This window comes from Podarcis raffonei, chromosome 5 (genome assembly GCF_027172205.1).
Source record: "Podarcis raffonei isolate rPodRaf1 chromosome 5, rPodRaf1.pri, whole genome shotgun sequence".
Taxonomy (NCBI): Eukaryota; Metazoa; Chordata; class Lepidosauria; order Squamata; family Lacertidae; genus Podarcis; species Podarcis raffonei.
In genome coordinates, this window is record NC_070606.1 from 63,468,075 (window position 1) to 63,489,779 (window position 21,705).

At 45.8% G+C, this 21,705-nt stretch overlaps 1 protein-coding gene across 2 annotated transcripts in view; it reads right to left on the bottom strand.

Annotated features, from left to right (window-relative positions):
• Positions 1-840: 840 nt before the first annotated feature.
• ETV5 (ETS variant transcription factor 5) overlaps positions 841-21,705 on the bottom strand; it is a 41,311-nt gene continuing 20,446 nt past the window's right edge. For both annotated transcript variants that reach the window (XM_053389783.1, XM_053389784.1), the window contains exons 8-13: positions 19,383-19,639; positions 16,591-16,659; positions 12,827-12,895; positions 12,207-12,376; positions 5,031-5,132; positions 841-3,013 (exon numbers count right to left, since the gene is read on the bottom strand). In XM_053389783.1, coding sequence (XP_053245758.1) covers positions 2,792-3,013; positions 5,031-5,132; positions 12,207-12,376; positions 12,827-12,895; positions 16,591-16,659; positions 19,383-19,639 — 889 coding nt within the window. In that variant the 3' untranslated portion in view covers positions 841-2,791. The remainder of the gene's footprint in view (positions 3,014-5,030; positions 5,133-12,206; positions 12,377-12,826; positions 12,896-16,590; positions 16,660-19,382; positions 19,640-21,705) is intronic.

A 21,705-nucleotide genomic window follows, 5' to 3' on the forward strand; every position in this document is an offset into this window, starting at 1 on the left:
TAGTGCAGTGGGCAGTGTGTTGTTCTGTCAGATTCAAAATGCTGCTCAGCTACAAAGCCTCTTGAATAGTCACAGTCTCCAAGCCTAACCTATCACAGAGCTGATGTGAGGATAAAGGGGCTAAGGAGAACACAGCCATATATACTAGTCCTGAGCTTCTTCTAGGAAGGGTAGAACTAAACAATGCAGCCTCTTTATTCCTGGGATTGAGGTGGGGTGGGCGTGACTGTGGCCCTCCAGATAGTGTTGGATTCCCAGTTTCTATCAGCCTCAGCTGGTGAGGAATTATAGAATAACATTTTGGGGGACAGGTATTGTAGGGGAAGCTGTAGAAGTGCTAGCAAGGCGAGAACAAGAAGAAATGGAGGGCAAGAGATGTTGATTTTTAGAGGAAAACAAACTTTTGGGTCAAAACACCTTATGATAAGACACTCTGCGAAAACTGCTCACTTCCATGTCCGTTGAATATAGAGGTCCTTGAAATAGTGCTAATTTTGCGGGAACAAGATTGCTTTCTTGAGGGACTGCAGCCCAGCAGGCAAAACTGAGGTGAAGGCAGAACTGAGACAGAACAAGCCCCCTCCCTCGGTGTGCTGTTCTGGGTTTTATTCCTGAGTTTCCCCCTGAGCCAATTTCAGGGTGTGTGAGGGGAACGAGAAGGGAGGAGGAAAGCCCCATTGTGGAAGACCTTGCATAGGGGCTCCGTTTTTGGGGTTTGTTAGGTGAATCCTGCCCAGGGATAGAGCTCTCCAGAACTCCAGGAGCAGACAGGGCAGCGTCAATCCATTTCTGCGTGGCAGTGCTGGTAACACAACTGAATGAGAGGGAGCACACCAGCAGTGCCTGAACAGAAAGCAAAAATCCTTTATTGTACACAGTACAGAATGTAATGCAGCTTTGCAGGAGATATATTATATAGCCCTGCTCAGGCAACAGTCATTTCACATCAATCCTCAGATTAACCCTTTCTGCACTATAGACTTCCCATAACCAATTAAACAAAACGAAACCCACTGTTTTGGTTAAGCCCTGGGGCATAATTTGGGGGTGGGGGTGGGGCGCTGCAGCTGACTTTGCTGCTGCCCTGTGCTTTTTTTGACAGGCCATGTGATACTTTCTGGGGAGAGTTGCTGAGTCGTCTACAAAGAGTTAATCTTCATACTTTAAAAAAGAAGAAGTGAAGTTAGTCAAAAACCCAAACAAAGTTATCAAAGCAGAAAGAGAAATCCTATACAGCATTTACAACAAAAATTGGAGTCCGCAGGGAAAGATATGCATATTTGGGTCAAGCACGGTACAGGTGCATGCTGAATGCAGCTCGCAGCAAGAAGAGGGGGAATTTCTGAAGGATCCAGAGATGTTTTACATATAATGATCAACTCTGACCAATTCCCCTTCCTCTCTGATTTTTCTTTTTTTTTTTACAAACCCAAGTTATATATATATATATATTTTCCTTTTTAAAAAATCCTCTTAAAATATGCAACTTGCATGAACTGAAGGAGGGTAATGCAACTTACAGATGAAGCTAAAAAATATGTCTGTATACACATCTTGCACCTCTCTTGCTCGCAAGCCTAGGGAGAACTGGAAAAGGTAGTTCAGCTGTTACAAGACAATGCCGCCACACGGTCAGGACTGCCCTGCCTGGGAGAAGTTCAATGGCTGGAGCTGCCTTGTATTATATACATACAGTCCCCAGTTGCAGGGAAAGCCAAGCAGCTTGCATTTGCTGCTGCTGTTGCTGTTGCTGCTACTGCGCGGGAGCATACTCTGAATACAGAGCACACTGTACAAACTGTCCTGGACAGCATCCACTGCAGAACAGCACAAAGCAGATATGCACATGGAAGGGCAAGGGACTCCACCCCCCCCCACCCCCGCCAAGCCGCAGCAACCTTTGCGTTGGCGCTGCTGGAAGCAAGAAAGCAGCAGCTCAGCTTTGCCAAAAGCTGGTTTTGCCTTAAGATACAAAAACCTACAAAAAACCTGGTTACAAATGTTGCCCCACAACATAAAAAGAGTTTTGGCCGAGCCCCCGACTTCCCCTAAAAGCAAGCCATCCATGCGCAGCCTTGCAACAGAGGGGGTGGCCAAGTGCCTGTGTGGCTCATAGGGATCTGGTAGGTTAAGTGCTGTCCTTTATGTTGGGTTTGCTTATTATGGACCAAAATTATTATTATTATTATCATTATTATTATTATAACACAAAACAAATAAAAATAATCAGAAGGAAAGGCTTCCTCAGACTGAAGAGCTGTCGACTGAGAACCCAGAGGGGCTGAGCTAATTCAGCCATGCCAGGAGAAGCACCACACTAAGCCGTGACCCATCCGAAAAGGGCTTATGCTGCACTGGCTCCTTAGCATCCGGGAGCCCTTTCCATTATACAAGGTAGATACAAGGATTGTGATTGTTACATAGCGTATTTTCTTGACATTTGCTAATCACACACTGTCTATTCAAGTCCTGTGAACATCTTTTTGTCGCACACGACCCTAAGCAACCGGGCCCAGAAGACACCCCCTGTTGCAAGTCCCTCCCCAGCTGTTCTTCACGGTGGCAGCCGAAGCGATCCGCAACAGGAGGCCCTACTCACTAGCCATGCTACTGTCTGTCTTCAAGGTGGAGGGCCGTTAAAAGTATTTTAGGCTCTTCCGAAAATATTTGCAAAGAGCAGTTTTATGAACAGCAGAAATTCTTTACAAAAAAACAACAAAAACAAAACATTTTTGCCCTTATTTGTTGGAACCGGAGTCTCTTAAGGTCAGCATTTGAGCTGCCCAGTGAGTCAGTAAGCAAAGCCCTCAGCGTAGGGGAGGTTGCTGCAGTGATCCAGGTCCAGGAGGTATGCGGAGTTGTCTTCAAAGTGTGTCAGAGGTAAGGTGTCATCTTCGTTCACATGGCAGTCTGGTTCAGCTTTTAAGAACGGGCGCTGATTGTCAGGGAAGGCCATGGAGAAGAGGGCATCGGGGTCACAAACAAACTTGTAGACATACCGCTCTCCAGCCACCTTAAAAAAAGAAGAAGGGCAATACAGGTAAGGAAGGGGCAGGTATGTATGACTGCATATATGGATGGATGGTTCAATTGCCATGTGAAGATGGATTAACAGGCGGAAGTTATGCAGGAGAGACAGAAAGTGAAGAGTCATTGTTATAGCAGTTGTAACATGTTCTTCAGGGGTTTCTTTCTAATTGTTACTGCCCTTTATTACTTTCCAGTAGCAACATAACTTCTCAAAATCTGTTGTGAAGAAAAAGTGCAGAGCATGTGCAAGCAAGCGCCTTTCAAAAACCCGGCTTTTTATTTTATCCTTTCTAGGATATTCGTACAAGTCTGTAAAGCATTATAGCTAGGCTGTGTGAGAGCTGAGATTCTACAAGAACATTGCAGAAGTGTAGGCTGCAGTATATTAGTCATCATGAGAAAATCATTCTTTTAATTAATTTATTTATTTGAAGGATATTTCTAGCTCTTAAACTGGCAAAAATAGACTCAAAAGTATGCCTGGTGAAATCTCAGAACCTGAGAGTGGGATGGGCATGATATATACTGAATGAGGGCAAGGCTAAGTGTAGTCTGCCGTTGTGCAGTAAGATTTTTGCACAGAGTACACAAAGAACTTGCAATATACATCTTTCAAAAGGAATAAACTAGAGGAGGTGACATAATGTAAGGAAACAGGTTTGCTGTGGGGTTGGGGCACAGTTACTTATGTCATAATATATTTCTTAGTATTTAAGGTGCCACAGACTCTTTGAAAAGCTTTGCTAAGGTGACAATGCAGAATTGGAATGGCAATCTCATAGGCTCCATTCTTTGAACAATAGTGCCTGCTGGGGTTCAGCCCATGTCACACAACCTTCAGAGAAGCAAAGAAAACAAAAGTAAGCCTTGACAAGCTACTTGGGAACTTCAAGTCAGGTTTAGATGTGGTGGAGTTTGTCAGTTTGCATTTCTTAGTGCAGAAAGTATTGATCTGATGTGCAGCGATCTTTCCTATTCTAATTAATTCAAGAGGGTTCTGGAAGCTTCTCTGTGTGAAAGAAACAAGCAGAAGGTTCATGATGTTTGGGTTATTCCTTCAGAGAAGCTGAGTACAGCTGGCTTAAACTGGCTCTCTCATCTCTTCTGTCAAGGTCATGCTGTCTATAAAAATAGTCAAGAAGGAGCCTGGGTTTCACTTTCTCTTTCTCTCTTTCTTCCTCCTGAGGTGGTGTTCTGTACATAGTATGTTTAGTGTTAAAATAACTTATAGTAAGTCTAAACCTTAAGTTTAAGTTAAGTCTGCTGCAACTGGATTTCTTATGGACAGTGCCAATCCTCAATGTATTGGATTTGTGACCATTATGGTCATTTGCATTTAGTAGCAGTAAAACTCTGCTGGATGAACTATTAATTGCCTCTGGTCTATTTTTTGGGAATCCTGCAATGTGTTTAAGTTTTTACTCTGCTAACTATACGCTGGAATCTGCCCTGGATCAATAGTGAGTAGAAAGTCAATGACAGACTTCCTGCAGAAATGTAATTGATAAAGAAGTGTTACAGACAATGCAGTATATACCTAACCAAGCAACTTCAAACATCAAAAGACATACTATGGAAAAGGTCCCAGGGAGGGTACTGAGAAATCTCAGGTGCAACAAGCAGCAGGGAGTGGCTCACAACACTCATGAAACCACGTTCCATGCAACAAATGCAAGAGATATTAGTGTACTATTGGATGGAGGAAGAGAAGAATCTCCTCCTCACACACAACATAGTATTGCAGCTTTAGGACTGGGGAAATTAAATGTAGACGGTGCAAAGAAATGAAAAATCAATTTGCTTTTTTGCATGCTGTAAACTGATTGTCTGGAAATGCCCCAAGAAATGGTATGTTGGCTGTCTTCCCTCTAATTAGGCAGATGGAACAGGAGGAAGAGTGGTCCTGAAAAGTAAGCCATAACTGTGCCAAAGACTGTTCCTTTACAACCACACAGCTCTCACGTACCAAGGATGTTCAGAGGAAGGAGTGGGCTGCTCACCTTTTGCATTATGCCCTTTTCATAGTAGTAGCGAAGAGAACGGCTAAGCTTGTCATAGTTCATTGCCGGACGATTCTTCTGGATCCCCCACCGACGAGCTACCTAAGGAGGTGAAGAATACAGCCATGAAGCTCTGCAGTGCTTGTCAAGTGTTTTGGCATATTGGTTGGAAAGTCTTTGTGATCAAGCCCCTCCCTCTAGAGGAGACAGAAATACCACCAGCAAGGCCACAGGTTCTGAACTACAGTGGTACCTCTGGTTACGTACTTAATTCATTCCGGAGGTCTGTTCTTAACCTGAAACTGTTCTTAACCTGAAGCACCACTTTAGCTAATGGGGCCTCCCGCTGCTGCCGCGCGATTTCTGTTCTCATCCTGAAGCAAAGTTCTTAACCCAAGGTACTATTTCTGGGTTAGCGGAGTCTGTAACCTGAAGCGTATGTAACCCGAGGTACCACTGTACTTTTATGCAGGCCTAGGTTGGGTGAATCAAATAGGGCCCTGGGATCTTCCAGGGGGCCTTACCATGACACCTATGAAGCCACTGAGCCTCCTTGGGCCCCCTTGGTCATGAGGAGGTGAGGGGCATTGCCTTTTCCTCCCTAGAAAAGCACAGAGTTGAATAAGAAAGTGATACTCCCCCCTCCCCTTACAGCTCTATGTACTTTTCAAAGGCTCAGAAAAACTGCTGGATTCACATTTTACCCAGATCCCTTGGGAAAGCAAATTTGTGCATGCATGCTTTCTTTCTGTTTGTAAAGAGGGAGGGGAAAGAAGTGGTGGTACCCATGGCAAATCATTCAAAAATCCACATGTGTCCATAGGCCTAAAAGACTGGAGGATCCCCCCCCCCACTTAGCATATAGTTAACGATTGCTTCTTGGTGCTTCACAAAGTCAGGGACAACCAGCCAAACTTTGCTGGCCAGGGCACAGAGTATCGACCAACAGACCATTAGCATGTCACACTTTTTGACTGCAATGGAAACCATAGCCAGCAAGGCATGACCAGGAAACCCAACAACGCTGCAGTGAGTGTGTTCCTAATGGGTTGCAAGAGCACCGACTCAATTCTAATATGATTCTGGAGCAGTCGTGTGGAGGGGATTACTCATTTTAGCTCTCTTTGGGAGCAGGTTCTGATGACATAAGCCTGCTGCCAACCAACCCACTGTTTCCCAGGGGATTTCTGGAATGGACAATCTGCAAGGCACTCAGAGAAGATTAATGGGATTTCCTTGCACTAAGTGCACCGAGGCAGCTTGCATCCACCTGAGGCATCGCAAAGGCCCAGAACAGCAGTCGGAGCCAATACACAGGGTGTTTCCAGCAGCCTCAGCAGCTAAGCAGATAGCTACATTCGTATGGTGCACCCAGTCAGTTTGGTTTTTCATCAGAGCAAAGAAAGAGGAATGGAGATGCAAGGATAAATGAAATAGGTACACCATGGTCAGAGAAAGCAGCACCCTGCCTCACTGCAGCTCCAACACAGAGAAAAGCATCTACTTCCCACTACCTGCCTCTCTGCCCCTTCTCCATCTATTACAGGATTTCAATTAAAGCTCCAGGAAAACCTCCAACAGAACTGATACCTTGCTCCCCTTCGCACTTAGCTTTTTCTGTCCTGCCACCCTGAGCACAGCTCATCTCTCGTACCCTGAGGAGGAACATGTCTGGAGCAAAGCACAGCAGCACGCATACAGCAGCGCCTAGCAAGTTCAACAGCACACCAGTTGCCGCAGTGTCAAAAGGAAGAAAAAGCACAAGAAGCTCTGCTGTGTTGTTTTAAGGCAACAGAGAGCAATAGGTTTCTCAGTATCGCGGGGGACTGAGCCTCTCTGAACAGGCTCCAGGATGGAAGCATGTTCGGTTACATTTTGCATGTTCAGACACAAGTTCTTTGCATATGGATGTAACGACAGGAAGAGAGCGGAGAGTGCGTTGCCAATGCAGAGATTCCAAGCAGCCCTGGAGCTGCTGTTACATAATCATCTCTCAGCACACCGGCTTTGATTACGCGGTAAGAGCTTCCTCTTGCTGCTGCACAGCAGGGCACAGAAAGCCACAAACTCCTCCAAAGCCCCTCATCCTCTCGCTGGACCACAGGGTCAGAAAGCAAGGTCTCTTAACAGCCTTTTGATCATATAAGAGAGCCCACTTCCGCTTACTTGGGGCAGACTTCACTGAGAGGAGAGGCTTCAAATGTATAAAGCTTTTCACCTTGTGTGCGTGGGGAGCAGGGCCCTGCAATGTGGCTGTGCATCTCCCACTTGCGCTCCTCTGGCGTACTCGCCAAAGGAAAACTGCCAGACAGCGCAAGATTCATGGCTCAAGCATTTCCAGATCAAAGCCGTGCCTTTTCCTAATGGAGAGGGAGTGAAACGGCCGACTCCCACAGACCTCTGACTAGAGGGGGGGCTGCCAAATTGTTGTTTGAAAAACCACAATTTCCATGCTGAGTGTACTGTATATTATGGATAATTACCCACCATGCACTGCCTGGCTAAGCTGTGCAGCTGGTTTCAATTATTAGTCAAACAGCTTCCTTCTCTGTATCATTCAGCACAACCCAGCACACCACAAGAATCCTCTCGGTAATTTCAAGGGTTTATTTACAAAAACCAGTGTCTCCACAGGGCGACGACAGAGCAAAGCCTACTCAGCAACAGAGGGAATTAGCAGAAAGCCTTTCTGCAAGGCACAACCAAGTGTCTGAAGCTTAATGAGAAAAGTGGGGCGTGAGGGGGGGAGAGGGGGATGCAGTAGAGGGGAAGTAGGGGGAGAGAGAGGGATGAGCCAATACGAATAAAATTGGAAGCATAAGAAATCCATTGCTAAAAATATATGTGTTAGGAAGCTCATATGTGTAATGGCAAAAAATAAGATGTGTTATGTTGTCACAAAGTAATTTAATACCTGCAGTGATAATGCATAATGAACAATATGAAAGACAAAACTCTGAAAATACAAATAGACAAAAATACAGCAGGTTCGCCGAAGAATGGATGCTTTTGAATTATGGTGCTGGAGGAGATTCTTGAGAGTCCCATGGACTGCAGGAAGATCAAACCTATCCATTCTGAAGGAAATCGGCCCTGAGTGCTCACTGGAAGGACAGATCCTGAAGCTGAGGCTCCAATACTTTGGCCACATCATGAGAATAGAAGACTCCCTGGAAAAGACCCTGATGTTGGGAAAGATGGAGGGCACAAGGAGAAGGGGACGACAGAGGACGAGATGGTTGGACAGTGTTCTTGAAGCTACCAGCATGAGTTTGACCAAACTGTGGGAGGCAGTGGAAGACAGGAGTGCCTGGCATGCTCTGGTCCATAGGATCACGAAGAGTCAGACACAACTAAATAACTAAACAACAACACAGCAGGATCATGTAGAAACCAAGATCAAGGTCTTACTATCCAATGTGAGTCTCTGTTTCCTGATTTCATGGCTATGAAATGTTTTATTTGTGTTTTGTATCAATCTCAGTCTACTTAACCAATTTAGGTTATCTATATTAATGAAGAAGCACATCAGCAAGAAAAATAAACACACCAAACTGTTAATCAGTGTTGGTGCTTCAGGTATTTTACCTTTTAAAAAGGAAGTGCATATTCCCAGTCATTGAATATGACCTGCAAAAACAAATTACTCTTTCAAACTATAATGAAAAATATTGTTATAGTTTATGATTGCTGCAGAGCTGCAAAATTTGACATGCAGCAAACACACATTGCAGCCTCTCTAAGAATGCTGAGAGCAATAGTTTTCTACCATAACTGATTAACAAATGGGTAGCTTTTTTTTTGGCCTTCCCACTGATATGTTCCCCATGAATAAGAATTGTCCGAAATGGGTGAATGAACTAGCCTCCCATCAGCATTTTTTCAGAACATTGAGAAAATAGCTCAACTGCGTTGATGGACTTCTGAACAATTCTACCCCTATGAGGTCACTGTATATCTTGGTCTTCCATTTATTTTATATTTCCAGTGTCTTTATATTTTGTTCTGCTCACTGCATATTATTGCTGCAGTTTACCAATCACATGGTGGACCAAGAAGCAGAACTGTTTTTCACATTACAGTGTTTAGCTTTATATTTATTTGTTTAAAAGGGGGTAGACTTCTTGTGCCTCTAGTTATGAGAAAAGAAACACATTCTCTGTACCTGCTATCTGGGGAGCTGTTATGGAAAGCCAAGTAAGCTGTGCCAAAGGACCAGGAAGAAAACAACATGCAAGAAATGGATCCTGGCTAGACTCTGTGTTATGTGCTGTCTACTTTTTACATTTGCAAATTTTGATTGCTTTTTATATCGTGTACATTTGTAAAACTAACAACAACTCACCCACAACTTTCCCTAAAAGCTGATGAGAAGCAAACAGCAAAACAAAAGAACAGAAAAAATAAACAAAGCGGAAATCGGTATGGAAAGAAAAGAAAAGGGTAATGGATAGCTCAGCATTAGCCCTCAGCACCTGCAAGTAGATGGTGGGACCTACATATCCCCAGTGAGTCCCACATCTGGACCCTTTATCACCCAAAGGGCAGAATCCAGTCCCTGACTATGTGCTATATTTCAGAGAAGTTTCATGAAATCGGGGAAATTTTCCTGCTCTAAGCTTGGAGCTGGTGGTTGCAGGGGCAGAAGATAAACCCTGACTCCCCAATGGCTCAGAGCTTTGGGGTGTGTGGAGGCTGGCTCTGCCAATGGATTATATGCCACTTGGTTCTACTCAAGAGAGACCCACTGACATTAACGAACATGACTTAGCTCCATTAATTTAAACAGATCTACTCTGGATAGCAAGGGACACAGGTGGCACTGTGGGTTAAACTACAGAGCCTAGGACTTGCCGATCAGAAGGTCGGCGGTTCAAATCCCCGCGACAGGGTGAGCTCCCGTTGCTTGGTCCCTGCTCCTGCCAACCTAGCAGTTCGAGAGCATGTCAAAGTGCAAGTAGATAAATAGGTACCGCTCCGTCAGGAAGGTAAACAGCGTTTCCGTGCGCTGCTCTGGTTCGCCAGAAGCGGCTTAGAAGCAGAAGCTGTACGCCGGCTCCCTCGGCCAGTAAAGCGAGATGAGCGCCGCAACCCCAAAGTTGGCCACGACTGGACCTAATGGTCAGGGGTCCCTTTACCTTTACTCTGGATAGCATTTAGTTAGGTACAACCCTCTGTGCCTTATGTTCTGAGACTGAACACCCAACAGGTATAGGAGCAATTCCCCCCATCGTTGTCTCCCCAGTGGTTCTGAGCTACAGGAGGAAGGTTCCCTGCTTGCTCTGCCTCTGCGCCCAATGGGTGCTCCAATCTCAGGGCACCCATCAGGTGCAGATACAGGCCCCCCACCTCCCCTTTCCACCTTGGAGATGGGAGACAAGGGCTTGCTATAGTTCTGCGCTTGCACCCACCAAGACTGGAATCCAAACAAATTTCAGGTTGGCGCTAGGGAGAGTGCAGGGTTCATCCCCTCTCCTCTGTAGCTCCAGGATCTGAAGGAAGCCTCAGGCTCATCTTGCACATCAGAGCCCGCCTCACGTTTTGCACTCGGGCCTCCCTCGCCATGAGATTATCAGACCAAGACTGCAAGTGGAGTCCCACAACTTCCTCACCTCACCTGGTTTAGAGTCAAAGCCACTTTTGAGAAAGTGTGCAGGGGCCCCAGTGTGAACTGAACAGAACGTTCTGTTGAGTCAGGCAGTGTCTAATAGGTTGCAGTTGTGCTCCAGAATCAGAGCCTCATACAAGGTGCATTGTGTTTGGTCTAATCCAATTGCATTTTATCTCTAATAAGGTTATAAAACTGCACTAGCTGGACAAGATCTTCTGAAGACTGAAAGACAACCCAAGCAGTTAAGACAGGGAGCCATTGCTGGCAAATAATCAGGCCCGGGAACAGCCAAACTAAGCAATTTTGTGCTCAACAGGTTCAGCAAGAAATGTAGAAGCAGAGCCTTGTGCCATCTGCTGCTCTGCAGTTTCCCCATCTGACCTTAATGTGGACCGGGAAAGAAGGAACAAGCAAATAAATAACAGGGCCAGAAATGGCTTCACTTACAGCAGGCATAGGCAACCTTTGGCCCTCCAGATGTTTTGGACTACAATTCCCATCATCCCTGACCACTGGTCCTGTTAGCTAGGGATCATGGGAGTTGTAGGCCAAAACATCTGGAGGGCCAAAGGTTGCCTATGCCTGATTTACAGCATCTCTGCCCACTGTTGCAGCCCTGGACATTGAGCCCTGCCACCTGCAACTTGGAGTAAGTTAATAATGAGGACTCAGGAAGGAGATGGGTGTACTTGTGCCCTTGCCAAGTTGCCACATGAAATACCTGTATAGTGCACCACTGCTCAGCAGTGAATGAGGCAGATTTGGAAGTTTCACTGGAAGCACCAACAAGAGGTACCCTGTTTATGCATAGTGTACAAAAGGTGACATCGCACACTTCTACCATGGGTAGATATAGGAACTGTCACCACATCGGGTGCTGATGCATCTCTGCATGAGGGCAATGCTCAGCCAGCAAGGCAGACATCATTGGTATTTTCTCTCGGGAGCACTTGTCATGCCATGTCCCTGCCACAAGAGGCATCATTCCAGGTTGGGTGTGCCAGTATCAGTGAACTGCAGCCACTGTGTCCCACCAGGCAGACTTACAGAAGCTCCTGAACAAGCATCTGGCTTGCTGGCTACCCTGCGACTGGTCCTGAACCACTGGTATTCAATTCTCAACATCAGTCATTTTAGACAGAAAAGGATAGTTGGGAAGGAATTAGGACAAAACCACCAACTTTTTGCAATCTTTCTGGTACATGTCCAATTTTAGCACCAAGCAGAAAACACACACCAGTTTCCACTATAAGGCCGAAGTCATCACCAGCCCTACTCCACAACCTGTGCACACTTCAGTTAGCAAGACCCCAAACCTTCCCACTCTGGCAGGTCTCTCCTAGTGCTACTAGGCCCTCGGGTTAAGTGGCTTGGTCCAGAGGTCAACAGAAGCTAAGCGGCAGCATTAGTTCATTTGAACTTCAAGCATTTCATCCTCGGTTACATTCTAGTAGGCTTCCAGCCATTCTGTCAGCTGAAATTCAAACCTTTTGTTTTGACAGTCAGTAAATTAAAAGTGCAACCGTCACAGCCATTTTGGAGGCTCACTCTCAGATTTCTTTTACCTCTTCTGGCTCAATCAGCTTGAACTCCATGCCCCTGCCAGTCCAGGCGATGAAGTGAGCATTGGCTGGGTCGTCGAGGAGTGTGACGAGGAACTGCCACAGCTGGAGTGACCCTCGCCTCTGGTATGGAGGTCCTTCACGATATACTGTGGGTTCTTGCTTCACTTTACCTGTTCCCAACAACAGCAGCACACACCAGTTAGAACTGATATCCCAAGTGCCTCAACCTATCCCCTGCTGCAGTTTCCATTAACTTCTGGATGTCTGAAAGAAGCCAGGTGAGCGAGGAAGTAGCTACACATCTGGCTGTGGATGCTTCTTTTTTTTTACTCCTCTCCCCATGAAGCAATATGCTATATAGGCAGCTGAATGTGAAAGCAACTCTGTACCTGGCTGGCAGCACTTCCTTCATAGGCTTTAGCATCCAATTGATTGGTACTTAGCTCCAATCCTGGAGCCCTATGTCTTGCAGCAAATTTCCCCATAATATTCAGCACAAACGAGGTAGATCTTATTGAAGCCCATGGGCGAATTGGCTAATTAGAGAGGCCAATTCTGACCTCTCTAGAGTTCTGCAAAAGCTCTTCACCCCAGACAAACCTAAGCGGACAGTCCCTTACCTTCCATCCTCTCTGGTACAACACAGGTGTCATCAAAGTAGAGCCGGGCATCTTTCTCATAGGGGAATCCTAGGAAGATAAAATACACATCTATTGGCTCACCACAAATTCTCTGCAATGTATTGCACTTGAACACACACACACACACACACACACACACACACACACACACACTCTTAAGCTGTTCCTTCCTGGACGGTTTGATTCGCTTCATTGCATTGCTTGTTGGCAGCAATGGCAGCTACTCAGCCATTCATTAAAAGCAACAGGTAAGGCCTTGAAATGCTTATTTGCAAATGTGCCAGCTGCTGCTTCTGCCAACTCCATGGGCTTGTCCAGACAGAAAGTTCCCACATAGTTGGTTTCACACAGAAGTGCTAAACCGCAAGTGGAGCAAAGAGTACTGCAAACAAAGTACCGAGAAGCTGGTTTTCTTGCACTGCAGTCCTTCACTTGAACTCTGTCACCTGCATTGCCTCTCCCCATCCCCAGGCTGGCATTTAGACTGGCTGGGACAAGCATGGGGGTCTGCGCAGAAGCACCTCAATGTTGCTTGCAAGAGTATCAGCATGTGTGGCACTCAAGAATACCCTAAAAAACAAAAAAAACTAAGAACTTCCTAGGGTTGCTTTTTATCCTAATTGATTGGATCTGACCAAACTCTAAGGATCTGACCAAACTCTTAAGCAGTTTAAACTGCTTTTAAAAAATAAAGAATCTTCTCATGTGCTCCAACTGCACTGGTTAAGTCTCACCAAATGTCTACACTGCATTTCATCATATCATTTTAAAGCTGTCAACAGATTTCTGTGTCCATGGATCAGCTTCCCTGTTATGACTCTTGTGGGTCTAGTTCCAGTTCAGCACAGACTGCAGGATAGCTGTGCATTTGCAACAGAGGGAGGGATACGCAGCAGCAGCAAAACACTTTCACTTTATTTTCCTACTTATAGCCATTTCCACTAGTCAACAATTTTAACAAACAAACACCAGTGGCTGTATTTTTATTTATTTACTTAACTACATTTATATCCCACATTTCCTCCAAGGAGCTGAGAGATGGGTGACTGGCTTTATGGCTGAGTGGGGATTTGAACCCCAGTCTCCCAGGTCTTAGTCCAACACTCTAGCCACTACACCAGCCATGCCAGGTAAGGCCTGGAGGACAAGCCAGGCTTTGCACATTTTGTCTCACTGATGATACTGGACTCTCCCATCCACCCACCCCCTTTGATCAACTTGCAAGTGCTTTGCCAGTTCAAGTGAGGTGATGTGTAACCGGATCCAGCACCTGCCTTGCCAGAACACTTGCAAACTGACTAGAACAGGGATGTGAAAGCTGTTGGACCTCCAGCTCCCCATTGGTCCTATCCAGCATGGCCAATAGTAAGGGTGATGGGAGTTGTAGTCCAACATCTGAGAGGCCTCCATGTTTCCTATCCCTGGACTAGAGAGGGAGGGAGGGATCCTGTTGTAGGTTGCTTCCTCCAAACAGATCCAAGAAGCAGTTTAAAGGATCCGATCCTGGAGGTTACAGAAATGTCACATGCCTTATTTGGAAACTGGTTTGAAAGCAAAATCTTTCATTGACATGTAACCTCTAGTTCTGTACTATGAAAATCATAATCAACAACTTGCTATGAAATCCCTCTTTTGGCTAAAGCGTGGCCTATAGATCCACTATCCTTCCAGCTATGGTCATTATCACAGTTAATGTGACATGAAGGAATGCTTCACACAAATATGATTTGTGTGTATGTGCAAACTGCTTTAAAAATGTGACAAATACACATGGATCTGTTTTGCCACATTTATCAGCCAGGCCAGTGTACTGGGACTTGATTTTGTTTATTACAATTATTTCCTATGTCGCCTCAATCACAGGTGACATACGCAAAGTTCTCATACGCAAAGATCCAAACCTCCTTGGTACTTTATCAGTAAGATAGCCATTTTCAGTACACAGCATGGAATACATGCAAACTTCCTGCCAATGTAGGAAATTTGTCACATGTGGAAGAGCCCTTGGCTGTCATCGTAAGGGCAGTGGTTATTAGATGGACCCACTCCATTCAAACCATGCCAAAATGGGCTTGCTGCTTCAGGGTATAGCTACTGAGTTTAAAGATAGTTCTCTCCTGTGTTATCTGTATACGTGTGAGAGAGACCCTTCTTGCTCAGATAAAGTTCCACTGAAGTCAGGTGTTCAGAGCCACGGTTGCAGCTGGCATTGCCACCTAATGTGCCAAAGGAGGAGGCAGGAAGGAAGAAACCACTTTGTGGGTAAAATGGAATGAGCCATATCTGTGTCCAAGGAAGGAAATGGGTGAAAGAGATATTGAATTTCTGACAGGCCCGAAAACAGCCCTGTCAATCTTCTTGCCATGCTGCGAAGCTCCCATCAGGCCCAACAAGTATGACCAATGGCCAGAGAAGATGGGAGCTGGAGTTCAACACCATCTGAAAGGCTACAGGTTCTTCACTCCTGCGGTAACTCGACCTTCCCCAACCTGGTGCCCACCAGATGTTCTAGACTACAACACCCATCAAACTCAACATTTAGTCCAAAACATCTGGAGGGCATCAGGCTGGGGGGAGTGGAGTTACAGCAAGACAATGAGGACTTAGCAGGCGGCAGATAACATCACAATCTGAATAATACTGGCTTCCCCAGTCCATTTAAAGTTATGGCATAAATACATAATTAACAGCTGCAAGATGACATACTCTTGGCAACTGCCAATTTTCTGCTAGGGATGGGTAGGAGCACTTACTATCTGTGAAGATCTAACACAGAACTCAGCGGATTGAAGAAAGCTCAGCGTGGCTGAATTTTGTTGCTGAGACAATCAGTCTTTTCGATCAGTGCTCAATGTGGGTTGATCTTCCCCAGAGTTTGCTGAGCAATCAGTACACCTCAATTAGGGCAGTGAGTTTCACAGCACAAGAAGAGTCAGGAAAGAGCCATAAAAACAGGCTCAGAGATAGTAAGAGGAAGAAGGGAAATGCCTAGAGCACAAGGAAGTCCCTGGTTCAAACCTAACCACTGAATTCACTAGGTGAGCGCCAGTGTGGTGCAGTGGTTAGAACACTGGATGAGGACTGGGGAGACCTTGGTTCAGATGCTCATTTGGACCAGTTGCCAACTCTTAGCCTAACCTACCTCACAGGGTTGTTGTGAGGCTAAAAGGGAGAGGGGATCATGTAGACACCACCTTGAGTCCTTTGAGGACAGCAAGATGTAAACATGATAAACAAAAATGAACAAGTGGTCTTAGGCAAGCCACCCTCTTGCAGCCTTGCCTCCCCCATCATATAGCCCTAGGCTGCTGTAAGGATAACAGAAATAAAGACCTCTCAACACCCTTAAGCTCTGTAAAAATGCTTGAAGTGTCTTGCTATTATTAAATTTTCTGGCACCAATTCCCTTAATGTCATCTCTTATGTTACAGCAAAAGGGCCTCTAAGCAGAGGCATGGAAGCCAGCACTTCTGGTTTCATGGGAGAAGGTGTTTCCCTTTCACTTCCTGCTGGGATAATCACATCTACATTCCTTTCCATTTTACCTCATATGTGCATAGACACACATAAGCGTATACATGTAACTCAGCCTTGGTCAACCTGGTGCTGTCCAGATGTTTCGGACTACAACTCCCATCAGATCCAGCCAGCATGCCGGCTGCACCTGATGGGACTTGTAGTCCAAAATTTATGGACGGAACAAAGTTTGTGAAGGTTGTTGTACATCCTGACTCCCCACTTACCATCATGGCTGTTGGGGAAGTAGCCTCCTCCTCCTCCTCTTACATATGCTGATTGACAGTTAGGCACTTCTGCAATAAAGATGGAATTGGGGTTAACACCACCCTGAACCAAACACACTTCACTTCTTCTCCAGGTTAAACAGTGGACAGACCAACGAAGAAAATCCCCAGTGCACCAATGTCTAGGTTTGCAAGATTCCACTTGACAGTTTCTCGGAAATCCAGCATTTATTTTTACGATTCTCCAGTAATGCTTCTCTGAATGTTTTGCAGAGTGCATCCTCCATCCAGATTGGAAAGAAATGTATTTCTGCACCATTACTTTTGAAGGCTGCAATCCCAAGCTGGGAGCAAGCCCTACTGACAACCATGAGACTTGTTTCCAAGTAAAAATATATAGTGTTGCACTGCAAGGCTTTCCAAATGTACCTTGGAGTGGGACCAGGTGGGATTTAAAATCAGACGGAAACCATGCACAAATTATTATGCATCCAATTTCTACACGTCTGCAAACCCCACAAACAGAAGGAGGTTCTGTGAAAATTCTCCGCGGCTGGATTCTGATAACAGTCTGTGCCACAGAGGCTGCTACAAAACTCACCAAGTGGAGACCCTGGTTATCTGTAGAATCCAGCCATGTGGTGATGCACATTTTGCCTGGCCCCAACAATCGACTGTAGATGCATAGCAAGATCCGCATTTCTGTGTGCCAAGATCCTATAGGCTAAAGTGATTCATGGATGGGAAACCTGGAGCCCTCCAGACATTGCTGGAGTGCAACTCCCATAATACCTGATGGTTGGGACATGCTGGCTGGGGCCGATGGAAGCTGGGAGTCCAATGACATCTGGAGAGCGACAGGTTCCCCAATACAGTTGTACATGGTTTTAAGGTTGGCACACAGACTACATAGGTAAACATAGGTAATTTGTGACACAAAGGTAATACATAGGTAATTTGTGACACAAATGGTTGTCCGGAAACAATCTCTGAAGTGGAAGACTGGGCAATGTGGTTATCCAAAAACAAGTATATAATTTTTGAAGGTCTGATCTTTCAACTTAACTCACATCAGCAAGTCAAAGTAGTGATGGAAGAGAAACCTGAGCATACGGTCCAGTCCCATCTACACTCCCTGCTAGTGGCTCTCCAGAATCTGAGGTAGAGGCCATTTCCCATCACTTGCAACTGACTCTTTTAACTGAAGATGGCAGGGATTGAACCCATGACCTTTGCACATACAGCAGGTGCTTTGCCGCTCAGCTACAGCCCCTTCCATGAATTTCCCCTCATCTGAGATGCAAACTATTTCTACTCTTCTGCCATCTACCTTTTTTTTTAACCTACTGGGATTTGGCATCAAGAGACAAGATGAATCAACACCTAAATAGGAGATGACCTGAATTTGTGGGCAATAATACGATCCCTTGAAAAATCAGGTACATCATATTGTTCCTGGAAGCTGTAATGCAATCCCCTTTGCTGCTGCAGCTGTCTCTCCCGAGAAGGCAAAGCCTTTCCAAGGGCATGTGAGAAAATAACTTAATGAACCTGCAGGAGAGGTTGGACACACTGAAAAAGTCAAGCTTAATATTTTGCATTCCCTCCAATAGCACGTGAGAAGCAGGGAAAGAGGAGGGGGGGGAAGCCTTTAACTTTAGATCTTTCCCCATCTGTTCCACCCTGCCTCCAAGAGGTCACAGTATTTTTAGGCCTAAGGCGATTTGCAGATATGTAGTGGGCCCTGCACCAACAGCAGCTGCACAATCTAAAGTGATCAGGCACCCCCTCCTCCTTTCCCCCCTGCATGTCCCAAGGTGAGTGCTCAGCTGCAGGTTCATAGCTGTTCCATGGAGCCGGTCGCTTAACGCTAGAGCTGCCAGAGAGAAGATGGGAAGACAAAGAGCTGCTGCAGAGAAAGGTGAAAAGCTGCCTTCTCTTCCCTGCTCCACTTCCCGCACCAGTAATGCCTTTCAGATTATGGAAGCTTAGTTTCTCTGCTACATCTGTTGAATGCCTGATTTTAACATTTGTTCCCCCCCCCCCCAAAGCCAGAAACTGATAATCTAACATTCTAAATAGGTTAAACGCTGCCACAATAGACAGCTGCTCCACCCTCTCCCTTTGCTAGAATGTGAAGAAAACAGCGGAGCTTTAAAGGAACAGTAAAAAGGGGTGGGGTTTTAGAAAACTAACATGGGAGGAGCCTGGTGGAATATCCAGAACAGTCTTTCTCAACCTGTGGGTCCCCAGATGTTGTTGAACTACAACTCCCATCACCCCTAGCTAGCAAGGCCAGAGCTCAGGGGTGATGGGAGTTGTAGTCCAACAACATCTGGGGACCCACAAGTTGAGAACCACGGGTCTAGAACAAATGCATACTGTAGGTGAGACATCTCTCATAACCATGCAAGGGCTCACTGGTGCCTGCATTGTTGCCAAGGAAGGATGTATTCTCCAAACTGTTGGGTGATCCAACAAGCACAACAGAATTTATTCCATACTCCAAGGACTGCCTGAAGATTGGACCACTGGCTGTGCCAGGATAAGGAACCTGTGGTTCTCCAGGTGTTGTGGGACTCCAGCTCCCATCAGCCCCAGCTAGCAAGGCCAATGGTCAGGGATGGTGGAAGACGGAAGTCCAACAACATCTGGAAAGCCACAGCGTCCCCCATTCCTGGGCTACAGAGCGACTACTGTTCACTGAGGCTACTTTATGTGCTTGATGAGATGCAGTGGGAACAAGCCAGCCTTTGCATGTGGCTAAGAGGGATTCAAGTGAATTGACTCACCTGAATCAATGCAGTAGTCCCGGGGCTCTTGCTTGATTCCCATTGGAGACTGGAACCCATGCCTTGGGGGCCCTGGAATGCCTGGGACCCCGTGATCATAGAGCGGGTCGTGGTATTCCTGCTTGAATCCCTGAGGAGGATGGGCAGCTGCTGGAACAATAGGCTCCGACATCTGCCTGTGGTAGACAGGGCGATTGTCCCCAGAAAGTCCTGGCTGAGGATATGGGTGGCAAGGTTCAGACATCTGTCTCTGAAACCTTGGTTGAAATATGAGGGAGAGGGAGAGAAAGAGGGAGAGAGTTATAATCACAGTTAACACACTCCAGACCCACTACAGCAGGACAGCCAATGTGGTACCTCCAGATGCTGTAGACCACAACTCCCATCAGCCCCGGCCAATATGGCCAATGGTGTTGGGAGCTATAACATCTGGAGAGCAGTGCCTTGGCTACCCCCATTCTACAACCTTCCTCCAGGCTGCACTCCCCTGAAAATGGAGCAGTTCTGATGCTGAACTTTCATTTCAGATGCAGAATCATTTCTTCAACAGCCCACCATACGTAGCTTACAGAAATCTATATTTAACACCAAGAGTCCTGTCCAATATAGCAACAACCATCTGTTATGAAGGGGTGGAACCCCAATTGGGGTGTCTGTGATAGTATGACCAAACTGGAGGCATAGAGCCCTGGCTGCATGCAAGGAGCCAACATCTGGATCATTTTGTGGGATAACAAGTGCTCTGAAAAGGAATTCTGCCGCAAACGGAGCTGCAGGCTGACCAACGTGCTGCTGGAGAATAGCTGTTATGGCACTTGAGGATGTGCCCCCAGAGGAAGTGCTAGAGACAGAGGTATCTGCTCAGCTTTGCATGCAGATTGGCAGCACTTGCAAAACACTGCACCATGGGCTTTGTAGCTGCTACCAATCAGCAGCACCTGCAAACTCCCTTTGCCCAGTCATTTTACTTGCCCCACACCTGACATAATATATGACAGCCCTGGGGGACAACATCACGATGGAGCAGCCTTAGAACTGATCAAGCTAGACCATCAACTGGGCAAGACCATCTCCAGTGAGAGGAAGATGCAGCTTGCCCTTTGCCAAAGAACAGGAACAGGACTATTTCACTATGGCTACGTTTTAGTAAAGCAAACAAGTGGTTATGTAATTTTGAATCCACTCAGCAATCTATGAATGCAAAGTGGCTGCTAATCTGTCTATAAGGCGAGGGATTAAAGCCTTTAACTCTCCATGCAGGAGAAAATGTGTGTGCTTTCTGAAATGCTTTGAGGCTATATGGAACACACAGAGGCTCAACAAAGCAGAGCCCAGGCAGGAGAGCAGCAACACTCATCCTCAGATCTAAGATCTTAACAGAACACCTATTGACAGAATGCCACTCTGGCCCGGGGGCTTTTCAGTGTCTTGAAAAAGGTTTGGAGATAAAAGGAAGAGTCATTTAGGAAGAAATTACTCTTAAGTGCATGTCCAGATGTTAGCTTAGCTTCCTGGAGTGGACCAGATTCTTGGTTGGATTCTTAAAAGGATGGGAAATGACTTGAAATAGGCAGGACCATTTTCCATGGATGCCTCCATTATTCACAGGAACCAGCTGTGGGGACTGTGTAGACCAGGGTTTCCCAAACTTGGATCTCTAGCTGTTTTTGGACTACAGTTCCCATCATCCCTAGCTATCAGGACCAGTGGTCAGGGATGATGGGAACTGGAGTCTAAAAACAGCTGGAGATGTTAAATACAGTGGTACCTTGGGTTAAGAACTTAATTCGTTCTGGAGGTCTGTTCTTAACCTGAAACTGTTCTTAACCTGAGGTACCACTTTAGCTAATGGGGCCTCCCGCTGCCGCCGCACGATTTCTGTTCTCATCCTGAAGCAAAGTTCTTAAACCGAGGTACTATTTCTGGGTTTGTGGAGTCTGTAACCTGAAGCCTCTGTAACCCGAGGTACCACTGTACGTATTCTGTAGTGGACCTCCTTTGTGATGTTTTATTTTGAAATCTTTAAGATAATATTTTAGTTTTCTGTACTGTTGCTTTGACTGTATACTCTATATATGACTTTCTTCAGATTGTTTTATTGATTTAATATGCAGTAAACCACTCTGATTTTTCTTAAAAATATAAAGCGGTATAAAAAAATAATCTAAAAATAAATAAATAAAAATAGACACATCTCCCTATCAGTTATTTATGCTTGCGGGGGGCGGGGGGAGAGAACCTGGACATCTGGATGATGGGCACCTGAAATAGCTCTATATCTCCCAAATTAGATGTGTCTGGGTGAGCCCCTAAAAGGATTAAG